Source organism: Martes martes (assembly GCF_963455335.1).
Source record: "Martes martes genome assembly, chromosome: 1".
Classification (NCBI taxonomy): domain Eukaryota; kingdom Metazoa; phylum Chordata; class Mammalia; order Carnivora; family Mustelidae; genus Martes; species Martes martes.
Window position 1 is genome coordinate 105,149,157 of NC_137888.1, and position 19,911 is coordinate 105,169,067.

The window sequence follows — 19,911 nt, forward strand, 5'->3', positions numbered from 1 at the left end:
GTAATTAGTATTGTTTCAAATGTTAATTTCCTGGCTTTGATAATTGTACTGTGGTTCTGTACCTAACAGTAGGGTAAAGGGTACATAGAAGTCATTGTGATAATTATGTGACTTTTCTGTAAGTCTAATATTATGTCAAAATGAAGTTAAAAACTAAATTAAGAAAATTTACATTAGAAATACTTACTGCACCAAGTGATGGTCCATATCTTCCTGTGGCAACTTTACACACATAACTGACAAAATTGGAAATAACACCTGGGAAATAAGTCACATTTTCATAATTTTAGTGAAGTATAAAAGTAGTTTCCATTCCTGATGCCCACCTCACAGAGACTAAGTGATGGATTTCTACCTAGGTCAGTACAAGGTGCAAGCATGAATACCTACACTATCACTTCAGATATTTATAAAAAAGGTCTGACCAACTGCACAACTTACTCAATGACATAGGGTCATTCACTTTACTTCTCAGTTCTCACTTTCTCATCTATAACATGAAAGAGACTAGTTCCAAACCCACCAACTGTCTGGGAATCCTCTGGGCTGCACTCCAAACACTAAATCAGATTCTCTGGAGTGGGACCAAGGAATCTATATTTTACTCAGCTTGCTAAATGACTCTGCTGCAGATCTAGACTAGATGATCTTTTACAAGTCCCTTTGGCTCCAGTGTCATCTAAGATGAATGTGGCTCATTTTTTAAAACTTCCTAGAGAGCAGGAATTAGCAGCACCTGAAACAGACCTGTTTGTACCTACAACAATACAACTAGTACATGGAGAAACAACTATACACTTCTATACAGGCCAAAGATGTTGCTCAGTTTCTAGTACTGAGGGACCAGATGCATGGGTATTTGAATAAAACTGATTAACCACCCATCCTGGGCCTTGTGGTCGATGCTTTTATTTAATCCTTTCCACAACCCTGTGTCACGAGAGAGTAAGTATCAATATCCTCAGAGAGTGTATAGTCTTTTCTGCAACATCAGATGGCAAGTAGCAGAAATAGGATCTAATAAAACTAGGTCTTCTGACCTCAAGCTCTCAAGTGCTTTTTTCACACTACAGTATGATTCCCAGATAAACTTTTTGTTTTTTTAAAGATTTTATTTTTCTGTGAGAGAGAGAGACAGCATGGGGGTGGGGAGAGGCGCAGAGCGGGCGAGGGAAGCAGACTCCAGAATCATGACCTAAGCTGAAGGCAGACACTTAACAGACTGAGCCACCCAGATGCCCCAATATACTGTTTTTAAATGAATGGACTTCAGGGGTGCCTGGTTGGCTCAGCCAGAAGAACATGTCACTCTTGATCTCAGGGCTGTGAGTTCAAACCCCATGTTGCGTACAGAGATTATTAAAAAAACAAAACAAAACAAAACAAAAAAACCCTTAAATTATTTTTAATTAAAAAAATAAATGAAGGTATTTCAGAAATGGATTTTTATGCTGTGTGTTTTTTAATTAAGTATATTTTGCAAGCAGGTAAAATTTAACTGACCACTTGTCAGTTTAGTAGCATCTAGGAACCTAGAATCCAGTACTACCATTTCCTAATTGAAATAAGGAAATGGTGTTATCTCCAGGACTGACTGGAGTGGTTCCAAACTAAGTTATATGCTTGCAGCAAAGACAGAATAAACTCATTCTTGACAGTTTAATTATTACAAAGTTCTGATCTAAAGCTTTCTGGAAAGTGAACACACTGTGGTAAATGAGCTTAAAGTTATTTAACAAAGATCCAGATTACTGAGACAGCCAGGGAATCTGGGAAGCACCTATTTATAAAACGGTGGACGTGAGCTAAAGAAACCAAGGCCTAATGAGATAAAATGACATTCTTAAATTCTACACTAAACCTTAACTCCTGTCTATCCTGACTTAAAACTAAACATACCTACATAATCTAAGAAGAAACCAGCAAAATGAGAAGCAGAAAAGATAACCCCGCTGGTCTGTGATATCCTTCTCTATATAGTTTGTACAATTCTCTATACACAACCTTCATGTGTAGAATATGGCTATAATCATTCCCTTCCTTCCTACTCCAGGTAGGTAAAGTGTTTATATGCTGAAAGATCCCCAGATTAAAGCTTTTTACCTGCAGATAAGTAAACTGCCATGAACTGCTCTTGACCCAGAATGTTCACTATGCTGGAGGAGAAGCTCCACAAAACATACATATTTGCAGCCATGTGAAACAAGGAGAAATGACTGAATGTTGACAGCAACATTGGAGAACAAAGGACCTCTATAAGAGGAAAAAAAAGAAGTCTGGTAATCACAGGACACACAGCCATGATCTAAAAACGATCTGTTTTAGATTTTTTTCATTACTATTATGAAAAACTCAAAATAAGAAACAAAAATAGAGCCAATTAAAAAGTTTAAATAAGATGGTTTACCATAGTATTTTTCAAGGTGGTAAAAACTTATCTTAAATTTCTTCTATTTAGTAAGTACCCAATAAAAATTCTCAGTTCAATGAAAGCAACTTTTCCTTATGGCAAAAATTACCTAGAAAAAGAATTAGTAAGCTATTTCTACTACAGATATGAAGTTGTTTAATAGTATCCTTCCAAGAGCAAACTTGTAGTGATCATAGATCTTGTGTCATTAAGAAATACATATCTACTATGTACAAGATGCATTTTAAGTACCTGGGACATAAGACTAAGAGAGATGAGGTCCCTTTCCTCAAGGAGCTTACAGTCTATCTTCTGGATTTTGCTTATAATTGTTGACAAGTAACTCATCCTTTATATAGCATTTCAATTAACATAAAACCTATTTCTTTCATATTACCTCTACCTCAAAATAAAGTCATGAGTAGACTTACTTGAGGCTGGGTTGGATGTGAAATATCTGATCATTGTCCGCTGTAGAGAAGGTACTCTCCATAAACAGAATACAAAAACGTTTGCCGCTATGATACCTACAAAATAAAAATATATAATTTAGGGACTTTAAAAATAGGAACAAAGAAAGTCTGAAAGTCCACCTGAATAAGATTTTCTACTACAATTAATTAAGAATATTATATACTTGGTGGGGGGTAAGGGAGGGCAAGTTAAGGAAAGTAAGTGAAATCAATGTTTTCAAGTATCAAACTATATGCACTGGTGCAGTCGGAAAATTCCTAGGAAACTGCAAATGCCCTAGAAGCTGACTTCCTTCACTTAGATCCATATTTTTACTTCTACAGAACAGTTTACTCTTCTCAATAAACAACAATCAGATCTATAATTATTGTTTGAAAATGGCCAAGCCAGAGACAAGTAATGTACAGAATTAGGTTCTTCGGCCAAGACCAGAAAAGCTATATTATATAACAAGCTTCTTTTTCCACAGGGAATAATATACTTCTTAAACTTATAGAAGTATCTATGTATCATCTGGATAAATGAAGATCCACTTGTCTGAGAAAAATACTTGTCAGATAAGAATTCAGGAATAATCTGGAAGAATTTTCCAACTGCTATTGAAACTGTTTACATGTGGGAGTTGGGTGACCATTTCGTTTTTCTGCAAGAACTAATGTGCTAGAACTACCACTAAATTGAGTAAGTTTATTATTTAATGATAGAATTAACTATTCAGTTATATTTTTGTGAAAAATCAAGTTTTTCTTAAAAACTACAAACTTTAAAAAAGACATTAATTTTAAGGTACCACAACTCCTTGCCCATGTACTAGGCACTCATCTACTTGAATTAAAGGAATTTAAACATTTACTCATTCCTCCAGTTTTTTTCAGCAATAGGCAGCTAGCTCTTTCACCTTCAGTGACAGTAAGCACGGATTCCAGTAAGAGGATTTATTTTCGAAGATACTCATTGTACGATCCCCACCGGCTGCTACGTCTTGGAGTTACCTTTGGCTTTCTGTGTTTGCTCGCTCTGTAAGGCTCTCAGCTATACCTTGGTATTACTAGTCTCTCCAGGTGTTGCTCTCCCATTTGACCATTAGGTAGGAAAGGAAGCTACCATTTTTCACAGATTCACAGATTCTCTCCATTTTAGTATCTGTAATCAGGATGCATCTTACAACTGGTGGTGCGTCACAACACTTTCAAAGATGGTGAGGACAGTACTCATGAAAGGATGCGGAAAAGAGGTCACAAGCAAGGCAAGTAAGAGAATTATGTATGCCTCCCAATGAGGAGCCTGAAACCCTGGGCAGGGATGGTGGGCAAAGGAAGGGTGGAGCCTCCTCAGATGGAGCAACAGCCCTCAGAAGGTTTATCCTAAGGAAGTGAGCAGTGATTAGTGTTGCTCGGGTTTTCTTAGTTTCTTGTGGAAGAGTTACACATCTTTATTACCCAGAGAATTCTCTGAGGTCTAGGCTCCTGTACATAGTGACTGCTATCTTGGCATAAAGAAGCCCTGAGGATAGTCTGGCCCCAGGCTTCCACTATCGCAAAGATAATTAGGGCTAAACAGTTAGCTCCAATTGTGGTACAATGCAAAGAAAGCAAGATGGGGTTCCCGATCCTGCCTGCTAGGCTGGAAAATGGCAACAACTACCCTATGTGTTCCACAGGCTACTTTCTGAAACCAGCGACAGCACACACTTCTGGAAACTGTAAGCACCACAGCTCTGCACAGAAGTAGAGTGTGTCTCTGGCTGAAGAGATTACAACTAGGGAAAGGACTTACAAAAGGGTAAGATAACCAAAGATATCAGGGTTAACAGTAATCAAAGAGTTATCATCGCCAAGCATTCAACCCAATGTAAGAGGACTTCTTTGGTAAAACATGACAGGATATTGGCACTGGAACACATTGTAGTTAAACCCCTCACTTCATAAACCTGTGGTCTACGATTAAGAATCCCATCAGTGAACAACTAAACATACATACCCAAACTACGCACACAAATCATTGTAATATGCTCACAAATTAAAAAGAAATTACAAAAGTAAAATCCAGTTATTTTCCTCCATGCATATCCTATTTTGAAGGTCAATTATAGATGAGAAAACTTAGGCTCTAAAGATATAAATTTTCAGAGCCAAGCCAGAATTCCTAATCTAGGGCTCTTTCTACTATACACAAAGACATGGATAGCCAACAGGATTTTTTTGACGTTGGTCACTCTAGGACTTCAGACCAGACAAAGGGCTCTTTATCTTGGAAACAGCATGGTTGGTCCCCAGAAGCCAGTGAACAGGAGAGGATATGTGGTAATCCTAGGCCAGAAGCAGCACTGCGCATTATCTAAAGAAATGGGTAAAGGAGCCCAGCAGAACTGACTCTGTCTTACTTATACTATAACCAAGGCAAGAAGCCTTACCCGCTTCAGCCTCAGTTTCCTCTTCTGTAAAATAGGGGTAATAAAATCTACTGTAAAAGAGTTGAGTGCTGATTAAATGAGAAAACATAATTAAATGCAGCAGTCACACAGTGAAAACCCATAAATGAAAGGGAATGGCCTTTTCTAAAGTAGAAAGTGGATGTGCCACTTAATTGCTTTGTGGTCTGCATTTCATCCCCTTCACTTTAGTTACCTCATTTGTAAAATGAGGATTTTATATATATCTTATATATCTTCCTGTATCTTATAAGAGTTGTAGTGAGGCTTTAAAAAAAATACTACATGCACCTACTGTGCAGAAACTCAAACAATGGTTCCCTCCTCCTCCTTTTCCTTTGAGAAGTAGAACTGCTTAAGGCCTTTGCCTGTATCTCCATTTAGAAGGAGTGTTACTCTCCTCCTGACTCAGTAAAACTCTTGGACAAGTCTGACACTGCTGATTTGGGAAGTTTGCTGCTGCCTCAACACCTACCTTTACCAAAAGGGATGCAATGGATTACATTAGTGACCATAATGAAGTAAGGACCTTGAAAAATTCTCTCCTTCACAAAGCAAATTGGCAAAAACTGTCAGAATCAACTTTTTCAGAACTCTGGAAACTAAAGGCTTACAGCAACTCAGCATTTAAGAAAAATGGTGAATCTCAATAGGAACAGCAAATTTGGGACATTTTAACTTGCCCTGGTTCCATCCCTTACTTTCCTGCTACAAGTTGAAGCTGTAAGCTATGAAAACAATCCACATTTCCCATGGAGCCTCAAAACCATGAGAGGTAACACAGGAAACTGGAACTCTTTCAAAGCCTCATTCCCAGAAATTGTTACTATCTGACCTATCTGGTAATAGTTCCCTGCAAGACCCCACTTGCAAGGCTGTCTATATTTGACTTGATTGGATCCTCAAGTGCAAAATTCCTTTTCCCAGGGGGCATTTGTCAAACACTATTACAGGCAGGTGTTTTAAGTTCATGGCTGCCTAAGGTGGTGGATGATATTTGGAATAAACAAAAGACCAAAAATCTTAAAAGGAAAAGTGAGGAATGGAGTGTACAATATATATTATATTATACCTCAATATATTCCTGGGATCTTGTACACCATAAGCATAACAAGAAAAAACAGACTTTAAGACAATATTTGTTACGAGACACAAAGGACATTGCATAACCATAAAAGATATAACATCTTCTTGATATATCAATATAGTTATTATAAACATACATGCTCCTAACAACAGAATCCCAAAATATATAAAGCAAAAATTAAACAAAAGGGAAAAATTAACAGTTCAACAGTAATACCTGGAGACTTCAATACCTTATTTGCAATAATAGATTAGATGATGAGCAAGGAAACAAGTCTTGAAGAACACTATAAACCAACTAGGCCTGACAGACATCTATAAAATACTCAACAGGTTCGCCTGGATGGCTCAGTTGCTTAAGTGTCTGACTCTTGATCTAAGCTCGGGTCTTGATCTCAGGATGGTGAGTTCAAGCCCCATGTTGGACTCCACGCTGGGGGTGAAGCTTACTTTAAAAAACAACAACAACAACAACAACAAGAAAATACATTCTTGGGACACCAGCTGGATCAGTCAGTAGAGCATGTGACTCTTGATCTTGGGTTTGTGGGTTTGAGCACCACACTGGGTGTGGAGATTACTCAAAAATAAAACCTTAAGTGGCCCCTGGGTGGCTTAGCTGGTTAAGCATCTTCCTTCAGCTCAGGTCATGATCTCTGGGTCCTAGGAGCAAGCCCCACGTTGGGCGGGGAGTCGCTACTCCCCCTCCCCCAACTCATGCTTCCTATCTCAAGTGAATAAATAAAATCTTAAAAAAAAAAAAATGGGGGGCCTGGGTGGGTCAGTCGTTAAGTGTCTGCTTTCCACTTGGGTCATGATCCCAGGGTCTTGGGATCGAGCCCCACATCCACGGAGCCTGCTTCTCCCTCTCCTCATGCTCTCTCTCTCTCACTCCCTCTCAAATAAATCTTAAAAAGAAACCAAAATCTCAAGAAAAAACACAAACAATATATTCCTTTCAAGCGCACATGTAACATTATCCAGGACAGACCATATGTTCAGCCACAAAGCAAGTCTCAAAAAATTTTAAAACCCTGAAATTATACAAAGTATGTTCTCTGACCACAATGGAATGAAATTACAAATCAATAATACATTGGAAGAAGTCATAAATATGTGGAAATTAACACACTCCTAAATAACCAGTGGGACAAAGAAGAAATCATGAGGGAAATTAGGAAGTACTTTGAAATCAATGAAAACAAAAATATAGCTGCTATGGACTGAATTATTTTCCACTAAGATTCGTATGTTTAAACCCTAAAGTGATGGTTTTGGGGGATGGAATCTTTGGGAGGTAATTAGATTTAGATGTGGTCATGAGGGTGGGGCCTCCATGATGGATCAATCGGCTTCTGTATAAGCGAGATACCAAAGAGCTTGCTCTTGCGCTCTCCCCCTGCTATATGACACAGCAAGGTGGCAGAGGAGAGAAGAGTTCTCACAAAAATCCAACCATGATGGCCCCTTGATCTTAGACTTCTACCCTTCCAAATTTTTTAAGATTTTACTTATTTATTTATTTGATAGAGACACAGCGAGAAAGGGAATACAAGCAGAGGGAGTGGGAGAGGGAGAAGCAGGCTCCCCCCTGAGCAGGAAGCCCAATGTGGGGCTGGGATCCCAGGACCCTGGGATCATGACCTGAGCCAAAGGCAGATGCTTAACGACTGAGCCACCCAGGCGCCCCCACCCTTTCAAATAAGAAAATAATTTTCTGTTGCTTAAGCTACCCTGCCTATGGCATTTTGTTATGACAACCCAAGCTGCTAAAACAATACTAAAATTTACAGAGCACGGCAAAAGTAGGCTGTGAATGCTACATTAAAAAAGAATAAAGAATTCAAATCAATAATCTAACCTTCCACCTTGAGAAACTAGAAAAATAAAAAAAGCAAATCCAGGGGCGCCCGGGTGGCTCAGTGGGTTAAAGCCTCCTACCTTTGGCTCAGGTCCTGGGATCGAGCCCCACATTGGACTCTCCGCTCAGCAGGGAGCCTGCTTCCCTTCCCCTCTCTGCCTGCCTCTCTGCCTACTTGTGATCTCTGTATCTCTGTCAAATAAATAAATAAAATCTTAAAAAAAAAAAAAGCAAATGCAAACGCAAAGCAAACAGAAAGTTTGGATGAATGAAGGTATAGGAAAAAAAAAAAATCAATGAAACAAAAGTTGGTTATTTGAAATGACCAACAAAATTGACAAACCTTTAGGGAGAGTGACCAGAAAAACTCCTCAAGTTACTAAAACTAGGAATGAAAGCAGAATGTTACTACTGACCTTTACAGAAACAAAAAGGATTATAAGGGAATACTATGAACAATTGTCTACCAACAAAGGAGAACTTAGATGAAATTGACAAATTCCTAGAAAGACACAAACTACTGAAACTGACTCAAGAAACAGAAAGTCTGAATAGGCCTATAAGATATAGAGATTGAATTTGTAATAATAATGAAAAACAAAAACAAAAACAAAAACCTTCTCACAAAGAAAAGCCCAGGACTAGACAGCTTTACCAGTTTATTACTTTCCTAGGGCTGCTATAATAAATTACCACACACTTGGTGACTTAAAACCACAGAATTGTATTCTCTTAAAGTTCTGGAGGCTTGAAGTCTGAAATCAAGTTGTTGCTAGGTCATGCTTCTTTCTAAGGACTCTAAGCAAGACTCCTTCCTTCCCTCTTCCCAGCTTCTGGTGGCTCTTGGCTATTCTTGGCCATTATTTAAGCTTACTGCTGCATCACTCCAATCTCTGCCTCAATCTCTTCCCATGACCTTCTTTTCTGTAGGTCTTTTTGTCTTCTCTTGTTGTAAGGACACAAATAATTGGATTTAGGGCCCATCTTAAATTTAGTATGATCTCACTATAACTCAATGTATGATCTCAATGTAAATTACAGTTAATCTACAAAGATCCTATTTCAAATAAAGTAATACTGAATTTCTGGGTGGACATGAATTTTTGTGAGGACACTATTAAATTTATTACAACTGGCAAATTCTAGCAAAGATAAATGGGAATTAACACCAAACCTTTTCAAATGCTTCCAAAAAAGAGAAGAGGAAAAAACATTTCTCAACTCATTCTAAGCAGCCAGTATTACCTTGATATCGAAACCAAAGACATCACAAGAAAACTACCAATATCTTTAATGAACATGGATAGAAAAATTCCTAAGGAAATACCAGCAAACCATATCTAGCAGTATATAAAGAGGATTACAAACCATGACCAAGTACAATTTATCCCAAGAATGCAAAACTGAATCAACATATGACAGTCACTGTAATAGTCCCTTATGAACAGAGATCGAAAGCCCTCAGGAAATACTAACAAACCAAACCTACCAGCACATAAAAAGGATTATAAATCATAAACAAGTAGAATTTATCTCAAGAATGCAAAATCAGTTCAACATATAACCAATGTAATATTCCATATTGGAAGACTCACTATTCCCAATCTGAAAACTTAGAACACAAAGCTATGGTAATCAAGACAGTCTAGCAAAACAATAGACATACAGATCAATGGAACAGAACTGAGAATCCAGAGTACATCCACGCATTTATGGTCAACTGTTTTTTTTTTTTACTGTGGTCCCAAGACAAATCAATAGGGAAAGAATGGTCTTCTCAACAAATGGTGCTGGGACAAGTGGATACCCATCCACAAAAGAATGAATTTGGATCCCGATCTCAAACCAATTACAAACATTAACTCAAAATGAACCAAAGGCCTAAACCTAAGAGCTAAAACTACAATACGCTCTGAAGAAAACTCAGGTTCAAATTCTTGTGATGCTGAATTAGACCACTATTTTCCTGACGTGATTGTTAGAGCACAAAATAAAAAAATACATGAAATGGATGTCATCAACATTAAAAACATTTGTCATAGCACAAAGTATAAAGTTGTCAAATGCCTGTTGTATACCTAAAACTAATGTAATATTGTGTCAACTATATTTTGACTAAAAATAAATAAAACTTAAAAACATTGTGCTTCAAAAAGCACTATTAACAAAGTGGTAGGACAACTCAGAGAATAAGAAAAAATATTGCAAATCATATATTTAATAAGGATCTAGGATCCAGAATATATAAAGAACTCTTACAACTCAATAAAAAGACAACTCAGAAAACAGGCAAAGTATGTAAACAGACATTTCTCCAAGTAAGAATGAATGGACAGGGGACCCTGGGTGGCTCAGTCAGTTAAGCATCCAGACTCTCGATTTTGGCTCAGGTCATGATCTCAGAGTTGTGAAACTGAGCCTCACATCAGACTCCATGGAGCCTGCTTAAGATTCTCTCCCTCCCTCCAACCTCCCCTCCTGCTCCCTCAAAAAGAAATGAATGGACAATTGCACACAAAAAGATGCTTAGCATTTCTAGTCACTAAGGAAATGCAGGTCAAAACCATGACATACCACTTGACACACATTAGGATGGCTTTAAAAAAAAAAAAAAAAAAAAGGAAATCAGAACTGGCAAGAATATGATGGAGAAACTGAAACTCTTGTGCCTTGCTGGTAAGAATGTAAAATGGTACAGCTACTCTAAAAAACAGTTTCGCAGTTCCTCAAAAATTAAACATAGATTATTGTTTGATCCAACAATTCCACCTCTAAATACACCCAAAGATCTGAAAGAAGGGACTCAAAAGAGAGACTTGTACATGAATGTGCATAGGAGCATAAGTCATAATAGCCAAAGATTGAAACAACCCAAATACCCACTGACAGATAGATGAACAAAATGTGTACACACATAATGCAAAATGATTAAGCCTTAAAAAAATAAATTCTGATACTGCTAAAATATGTACAATACCTTAAAAACAGTATGCAAAGCAAAAGAAGCCAAACACAAAAAATGTATTTTATAATTCCACTTATATGAGGTATAGGCAAATTCAAAAACAGAAACAGAATAGTGTCACCAGGGGTTAAGGGGAAAGGGAAATGGGAAATTATTTAATGGGTATAGTGTTTCTATTTGGGATGAAAAAAATTTTGGAAATGGATGGTGGTAATGGCTGCACAACATTGTGAATGTACTTCATGCCACTAAATTGTACACTTAACAGCTAAAATGATAAATTTTATGTTTTGTATATTTTACCACAATAAAATACAAAAAAATATGTAATCACTGATAATATCAGAAAAAAAAAAGAGGCAGGCAATAAATGGAATCCTCCTACAGTTCTTGGGGGAACGTAAAACGGTGTAGCAACTTTAGAAAACAATCTGGTAATTCTTCAAAAAGAAAACATGGGGAAAAGTAGATATCCACATGCAAAAGAATGAACTTGGGGCTCTTACACTATATACAAAAACTAACTAAAAATGGATTAAAGACCTAAATGTGAATGCAAAAGCTATAAAACTTCTAGAAGAAAACACAGGGGAAAAGCCTCGTAACACCGAACTTGGTAACAATTTCTTTGTTATGACACCAAAAGCATAGGCAACACAAGAAAAAAATAGACAAATGGGACATCAAACCTAAAAACTTTTGTCCAGGGACGCCTTAGTGGCTCAGCTGGTTGAGTGTCCAACTCTTGAATTTGGCTCAGGTCATGATTTTGGCTCAGGTTATGTGGGGCTCCTCACTGAACATGCAGCCTGCTTGGGATTCTCTCTCTCCTTCTCCCTCTGTCCCTCGACTCCCCCCGCCCTGCCCCACTTTCTCTGGAAAAAAAATTAATCAAAAATCAAAAACCAAAAAGAAAAACCAAACCCACAACAAGTTTTTGTCCAAAGTACACAATCAACACAGTGAAAAGGCAATCTACAGAACGAGAGAAAATGTTTGCAAATCATTTACCTGATAAAGGGTTAATATCTAGAATATATTAAAAAAAAAAAACTCCTACAATCAACAAAAAAGTCAAATAACCTGATTAAAATAGGCAAAAGACTTGAACATTTATCTAAAAACAGTCAATGGCCAACAAGTGTCTGAAGAGATGTGCAACATCACTAACCATCAGAGAAATGCAAATCAGAACCACAATGTGTCACCACACACCCATTAGGATGGCAACTATCAAAAAAAGACATGCAAGTAACAGGTGCTGCCAAGGATGTGGAGAAATTAGAACTCTTGTTCTTATGCACTGCTGGTGGGACTGTAAAATGTGCAACCACAGGGTACCTGCCTGGCTCAGTCAGCAGCAGAGCATGTGATTCTTGATGTCGGGGTTGTAAGTTCGAGCCCCATGTCAGATGTAGAGATTACTTAAAAGTAAAATCTTTAAAAATAAAATAAAATGGTACAACTGCTATGGAAAACAGTATTAGAAATTCCTCACAAAATTAAAAATAGAGGGGCGCCTGGGTGGCTCAGTGGGTTAAAGCCTCTGCCTTTGGCTCAGGTCATGATCCCAGGGTCCTGGGATCGAGCCCCGCACTGGGCTCTCTGCTCGGCAGGGAGCCTGCTTCCTCCTCTCTCTCTGCCTGCCTCTCTGCCTACTTGTGATCTCTGTCTGTCAAATAAATTAAATCTTAAAAAAAAAAAATTAAAAATAGAACTACCACATAATCCAGCAATCCCACTTTTGGGTATATATCCAAAAGAACTGAAAGCAGGACCTCACAGCTATTTGCATACCCATGTTCATAGCAGCACTATTCACAATAGCCAAGACATAGAAGCAACTCAAATGTGTCTATCGATGAATAAATGCATGAAAAATATGGTATATACACACAATGAAATAAATTATTTAGCCTCAAAAAGGAAGAAACTCTTATCACAAGCTACAACATGGATGAACCTTGAGGACATTATGCTAAGTGAAATAAGCCAGTCAAAAAAGGTAAGTACTGTTTGATTCCACTTAAATGAGGTTTACAGTCAAGTTTACAGAAACAAAGTGGCATGGTGGTTACTAGAGGCTGAGGGGGAGGAGGAAAAGTAAAAAAAGACTTTCAGTTTTACAAGACAAAAAAGTTCTATGTTTCATAACAATGTAAACATACTTAACACTACTGAACTGTAAACTTAAAAATGGCTAAATGGTACCTTTTACATTTTTACCACAATTTTAAAAAGTTAAACATGAGTACCACGTGACCGAATGATTCCACTTGAGGTATATATTAGTAAAAGAAATGAAAACATGTCTACATGAAAATGTATGTTAAAAAGCCCACTGCATTATCATAACAGCCAAAAAATGGAAATAACTCAAATGTCCATCAAGAGATGAGTAAACAAAACAGGATATATCCACATAATGGAATATTATCTGACCATAAAAAGAAATGAAGTACTGACACATGCCTCAACATAGATCAACCCTGAAAACATGACACTAAGTAAATGAAGTGGACACAAAAGGCCACATAGGTGATTCCATTTATATGAAATGTCCAGAACAGGCAAATCCATAAAGAAAGGAAACAGGTAATAGGCTGCTTAGGGCTGAAGTGAGGACGGGAATGGGGAGTGACTGTTAATAGGTATGGAGTTTCTTTTTGCGATAAAGAAAATGTTCTGGGATTAGATGATGACAGTTGTACAACCCTATGAATTCAGTGAAAACCACTGAACTGCATACTTTCAAGAGGCAAATTTTAAGATATGTGAATAATATCTTGATTGAAAGAAATATACCACAATTTAGAAATCACTGCTTGGTTCAGTAATCTCAGTCTATTTTCCTTAGCCCAAGGAAGGTAAGACCACCTCTTTTTCTACCACTATCCCACCTGGAGTCCAGTAGCTAAGTACAGAATACCCTCTGCTCATGTGGTGTGCCAGTTCACCCCCTCCCATAGCTTTTCTACCTGAAGGAAACTAGACCTGGCCAGTCCAGACACTGACCAGTATATACATACATGATAACCAAAGAACTGAGCTCAAGTGGTCCCCTACCTCAGGCTCCCTGAGAACCAGGACTATAGGCAGAGGATCACCCTCATACAGGGTTGGCCTCAGACAGCGACTACAATTTCTTTTCCTGGGCAGTATCAACAAAACTAGTTAAGCACTGGTCCCACAGCTTCCTGGAATCAAGAAGAAATCCAGAAAGACAATCCACCTTAAATCCTCCAAATGGGATGCAGATAGTTAGAAAATGATAAGGGCAGATGGAAAGAATGGGGCAAATTCACAGTAAAGGAGATGAAGACCTTTACAAACTAACCACAGAAGGGGTTATTTCTCTGCATCTTCCCTGTAGATGAGAATATGTAACCTCCTGTGTGAGCAACTTTTAGAAATAAATGACTTAAATGACTTATACTTAAAGGATATTTAAATTGGTATACAACTTATTTTAAGACAACTTCACAACACATAAAATTTTAAATGTATATATCCTGACCCAACAAGTTTATTTCCAGTAACTCATCCTAAAAAATATGCTTGCAAAGGGTGCAAATATCTCTCTAGAACCATATTCACTCCAGTATTATTTATAGAAGACTACAACCAACCTAAATACCCATTAAGAGAAGATTTGCTACATAGTATTCATTGGCATGAACTACTACAGTGCTATCAAAAAGAATATTCTGAGCCCAGGGTGCTGGTAATTTCCATTGCTTGCTCTGGGTGCTAATTACATGGATGTGTTCAGTTTGTGAAAACTGTACATCTGACATGCAATATACTTCAATAAAACAGAACAGACCTACTTATACTGATACAATGTCCTCTAAAATATTAAGAGAATCAAAAAAAATTCAGGTGCAAAGAAGCATCAATGCCTATATGCAAACACTTTGGAAGAACGCACAAGTGTAACTAAAAAGGCAGTAGTTATTATGGGGACAGAAACTGCAGAACTGGAAGTCTCCAGTTACAGAGACTTTTCACTGTTCATATTCTTTAACATGATTTTAACCTGTTACAATGCACATTTATTCATTTTACAATGACAAAGACTAACCTAAGTAGATGAAAAGGGCGCCTTTTCATCCCTGAGTGCCAGCCTGCTGTCTTGGGACAAGTCACTACAATTTGGGCTTTCAATATAAACACCCAGATACCGTGGGCTGGGAGCAGGCAGTGTGGTTCATCAGAAAGGTAATTTTTTTTTTTAAAGGATTTTATTTATTTATTTGACAGAGATCACAAGTAGGCAGAGAGGCAGGCAGAGAGAGAGAGGAGGAAGCAGGCTCGCTGCTGAGCAGAGAGCCCGACGCGGGGCTCGATCCCAGGACTCTGGGATCATGACCTGAGCCGAAGGCAGAGGCTTTAACCCACTGAGCCACCCAGGCACCCCCAGAAAGGTAATTTAATGGTGATATGCTATAGTAGAAAGTGAAAAGATATAACAAAAAGTATATTAAGAATGGAGTTTGGGGGAAAAAAAAGGTTTATTCCCCATCACTACTCTTTCTAGTTGTGTTAGCTCAGACAAGTTATTCAACCTCTTTGAGCCTCAGTTACCCCATCTGAACAATCAGAATATCACTAACAGGGCTCTTACAATTAAGATTAATAATAAGAATAATAGCATGTATGTAAAGTACCTATCCTAGTACTTGAACCTTAACTGGCACTCAAACATTAGTTTTGTTTTTCTTTACCCAGAAATAACTCCTGAAACCTGAGAAGTCAAGAATTTCAGGAACAGTGGCAAATTAAAAGGTTAAGATTAGCTGGATCCAGTGAGCCCTGCCTTACCAGAAACTTCAGGAAGAGGAAAGCAGACCTTAATCCAGTAGGTACAGCACAAAATCTTTGAAAGGTAGAAGGGTAAAGAAAATTGAAACTAGGGGCACCTGGCGGGTTCAGTTAGTAGACTATGAAACTCTTGATGTCGGGGCTGTGAGTTCAAGCCCCGCATGGAGTGTAGAGGCTACTTTAAATTAAATCTTAAGAAATAATAAATGAAAAATAAACTTTAGAGTTTGGAACAGAAGGGGCAAGGCCCTAGGGTGCAGTGGTGACTAACTTTGGAGCTGATAATAGATATGGACTAGTAGAGAAAAATGGGGCAATGTTTTCTTAAATTTCTCTTCCCATCCCCTCCTTCATCAAATACAATATTTTGGCAGGTTCTTCTCTCTCTGTTTTACCTGAATCCCAAAATAGTAAAGTCAGCATTCTGCTGAGCTAACAGGAAAATCTTGCAGGTATATCACAGGCATACCTGAAAGCTAGAAAGGTAAGGGAAATACTCTCCTTGGGGCTTGCCCAGGGACCTCCAGTATAGGCTTAAAACACTTGCAGATTAAGGCAACAGAACAGGAGACTAGCTGAAGTGTAAGAGCACCAGGCATAAGTTTTAACTTGAAGAATGCTTCTGGATGCTCCCACAAATACCAAGTGAACATATAAAAATTTTTTTTCAAAGCAATGTTAAGCTTAGGGAGATATTTCTGTGTAATAATGAAGATTAATACCAGAAAAAAAAAATCCCAAACCAACCAAAGGGGGCTGGGGGAGATCAAGGCCAGTTCTCTAGAACCTGTGAAAAAGTGATTCCCAGGGGCAGCAACTCCTCAGCCTTTAGAAATCACTTAGATAATCTTACAATAAGGATTTAGCATAACTGTTCATGTTTCTGTGGTTCAAAGCATTTTACACTCAAGCTGCTAGTTAGACCAAAATGTCCGTCTCTCCCTACTAATATGTCCTTTGTGCCAAATAACTGATTTGACTAAGAGAAAAGCAAAAGGCTAGGGGAAAGAAATCGGATTTTCAGTGGTGTCCAAATACCAAATACCCAGCTATTTACTGGGATGAGAAATGTTTTAAATTCTGATCCCAGGTTTCTTCAAATATTTAATGCCATAAAATCTTCACCATCTTCAAAGAACACTAGGTATCAACTAATTATGAGATACTTTGAAAATATCAAAATTTGGCTACCCTAAGGTTAATTTTGGTTATGTTCAGAAAACAAGCAAATAAACCAAAACCTCCCCGTTAATCCCAATGAAAACAGATGTGCTATTATAGTGCTATCTTTGAAGGCATCATATTTATTAAGACCTTCCTGACTAATCAATTCTACAGTATGGCAATATACCTTTGAAAAACCTCAATCCTTTGATTCAAGAGCCCATTCAATAATCATTTACTTAACAGATTTTAATCAAGTGCCTTTAGTGTGTGCAAGATACGTGCTAGTTGCTATAACAAAATGAAAACTCTCATTGTTCTCAAGGACATTGCATGTATAATTACATAAGACAGGTTGTGTTATAAATGATTAAAAAGTGTGGGCCACCTGGAGGGTTCGGGTGGTTAAGTGTCTGACTCTTGATTTCAGCTCAGGTCATGATTTTGGGGTCCTGGGATCAATCCCCAGGTCAGAGGTTGGGGGGTGGGCATGGGTGTCTGCACTCAGCAGAAGTCTGCTTTAAGGACTTTCTCCCTTTCCCTCTGCTCCTCCCTCAACTCACACATGAGCGCTCTCTAAAACAAATAGAATCTTTTTTTAAGATTTATTTCTTTATTTGAGAGAGAGTGAGAGAATGAGAGAGCACGAGCAGGGAGAGTGGCAAAGAGAGAAGCAGGCTCCCCAATGAGCAGGGAGCCAATGTGGGCCGATCCCAGGACCCTGACCGGAGATGAAGAATGATGTTTAGCCAACAGAGACATCCAGGTGCCCCTAAAATAAATAATATCTTAAAAAATAAAAAATAAATGATCACAAAGCACAATGAGTTCAGAAAAATCAAAGCACTTCTGTTACTGGCAAGACCCCCTGACCCACTGAACTCAGGAAACTCCCAGAAGTTTCTGCCTGTCACTTTCATCTTTTAAAAACTAACGAATTGCTGTAACAGAAAAAGAAACATTTGAGGAGGAACACTATGCAGATGAATCAGCAAGTGCCTGTTACCTCCGCTTCATTATAATATTAAAATCTTTTACCCTTCTGGATATTCATCCCAAGCCCTGATAAAAGGAGCCTGTTTATCCCTGTTTAGGGAGTCATGGATTTGGAAATTATTCCACATGGTATCCTTATTTGTACAAATAAAGATAACTGTGAGGCAACTCCACCTGGTGTAGTCTCTACCTATAGCTCACACAGGAACAAACTCACTTTGGCCTGGTTACACTTCCTGCAGGAAGCAATGTCCAAACCATAAGCTTGAAGACCAGTTCAGGTTCCAACACGGAGACAGAAAAAGTAAACCTTCCAGACAAAGGAAGGAGCCCAAAGGAGGAAAGATAAGCACCTTTTCTCCTCTTAGGTAGGTAAAGAAAATTAAGAGTACCATTAAGTCTAACCATATTTAAGAAAAAGCAGTATTTTGCTATTATTTCTCTAGAAGATTTTTTTCCTATCTGCATAATTGTTAGACTTTCAAATCCACTTCCCCAAATTTCTCAAATAACTAAGTCCATAAAATATTGTACAACTGTTACCTTGAAGAGCCAGATTTATCTTTCTGAAAAAATTTACAAAGAACAAAAATTAAATTATCATGGTGACATGCATGGCATGCTTACAATGATTTAATAAATGAAGACTTTAAAAACAGCATGGTGCAGTAAAGAGAAAATTAGCTTTAGAATGAGACAGACCTGGGTTTTGAAACTTAGCTCTACTACTTACTAGCAGTGTGACCTTTGAAAAGTTCCTTCTCTGAAAGCCAGTTTCCTTATTGGTAAAAAGGGAGATAACTACCCGGTAAGCAACCCTGTGAGGTAGGGAGAGAATGTGTATAAAGCATTCTGCATAAAGAAGGTACTTAATCAATGTCCCCTTTAATTTCTTTAATAGGATAAGTAATTACTCAACCTGTTTCACAAGCTAGGATTCCACAACAAAGATAGATTATTTGATCAGTAAAATACTAGATCGAAACTAGAAAATAAGTGACCCACTCCATCATGTACACCTTTAAGCCACAATACTTTTTATACTACTACATTAGCCTGAAGGTACAGAGACTGTCGTCTAAACCACTGGTGAGCAGGGTACAAAAGCCGTTGACTGTGACATACTGTACCTTTTGGTTTGATTTCTCTTCCCTTGAATGGCTAAAACGTGTAAGCTAACACAAACCTGTCACAGTCCGCTGGCCATCACTTAGGTTATTCCACCACTTGTTAATCTAAAACAGAAGGAAAATTGCCTATCACCATATGGTAAACACTTTCAGGCTAGGAAAATGAAAAAAACAGAGAGAAAATGCTTTGTGCATAAAAAGATTTCTCACATGCAAAAATTACCAGTACACAGACTTAACAGATATGTGGTAAAATGGACACACACGGGCTTTAGTCTATATTCTCCACAGAGTCACTGTTTAGCTCTGTGACCTCAGACAAATTACTTCTAAACTTCAGTTTTCTGATCTATAAAATGGAGACAGTAGATATGGAGCAATATTGTTGTGAGGAATATTAATAACAAAGCACCCAGCACACTTTCAGAGATATACAGGTATCAAGCTTACATGATTTATTTACCAGGTCCAATCTAGTTTTAAAATTCTAGCCAAAAATATTTTCTAAAATGACCTTTTAAGGTATAATAATAACTTGAGGTTCAGAAAAAGAGAGAAGCCTAATCTTTC

At 37.9% G+C, this 19,911-nt stretch overlaps 1 protein-coding gene across 5 annotated transcripts in view; it reads right to left on the bottom strand.

Moving 5' to 3' along the window:
* PARL (presenilin associated rhomboid like) overlaps nt 1-19,911 on the bottom strand; it is a 51,080-nt gene that overhangs the window by 18,373 nt on the left and 12,796 nt on the right. For 2 of the 5 annotated variants that reach the window (XM_080797765.1, XM_080797763.1), the window contains 4 exons: nt 19,342-19,446; nt 2,842-2,937; nt 2,104-2,253; nt 188-258 (listed from right to left, as the gene is read on the bottom strand). In XM_080797765.1, the coding sequence (XP_080653891.1) occupies nt 188-258; nt 2,104-2,253; nt 2,842-2,875 (255 nt within the window). In that variant the 5' untranslated portion in view covers nt 2,876-2,937; nt 19,342-19,446. Of the gene's footprint in view, nt 1-187; nt 259-2,103; nt 2,254-2,841; nt 2,938-18,944; nt 19,030-19,341; nt 19,447-19,911 lie in introns of all 5 variants that reach the window. The other 3 variants (XM_080797761.1, XM_080797762.1, XM_080797764.1) reach the window with 2 other exon arrangements.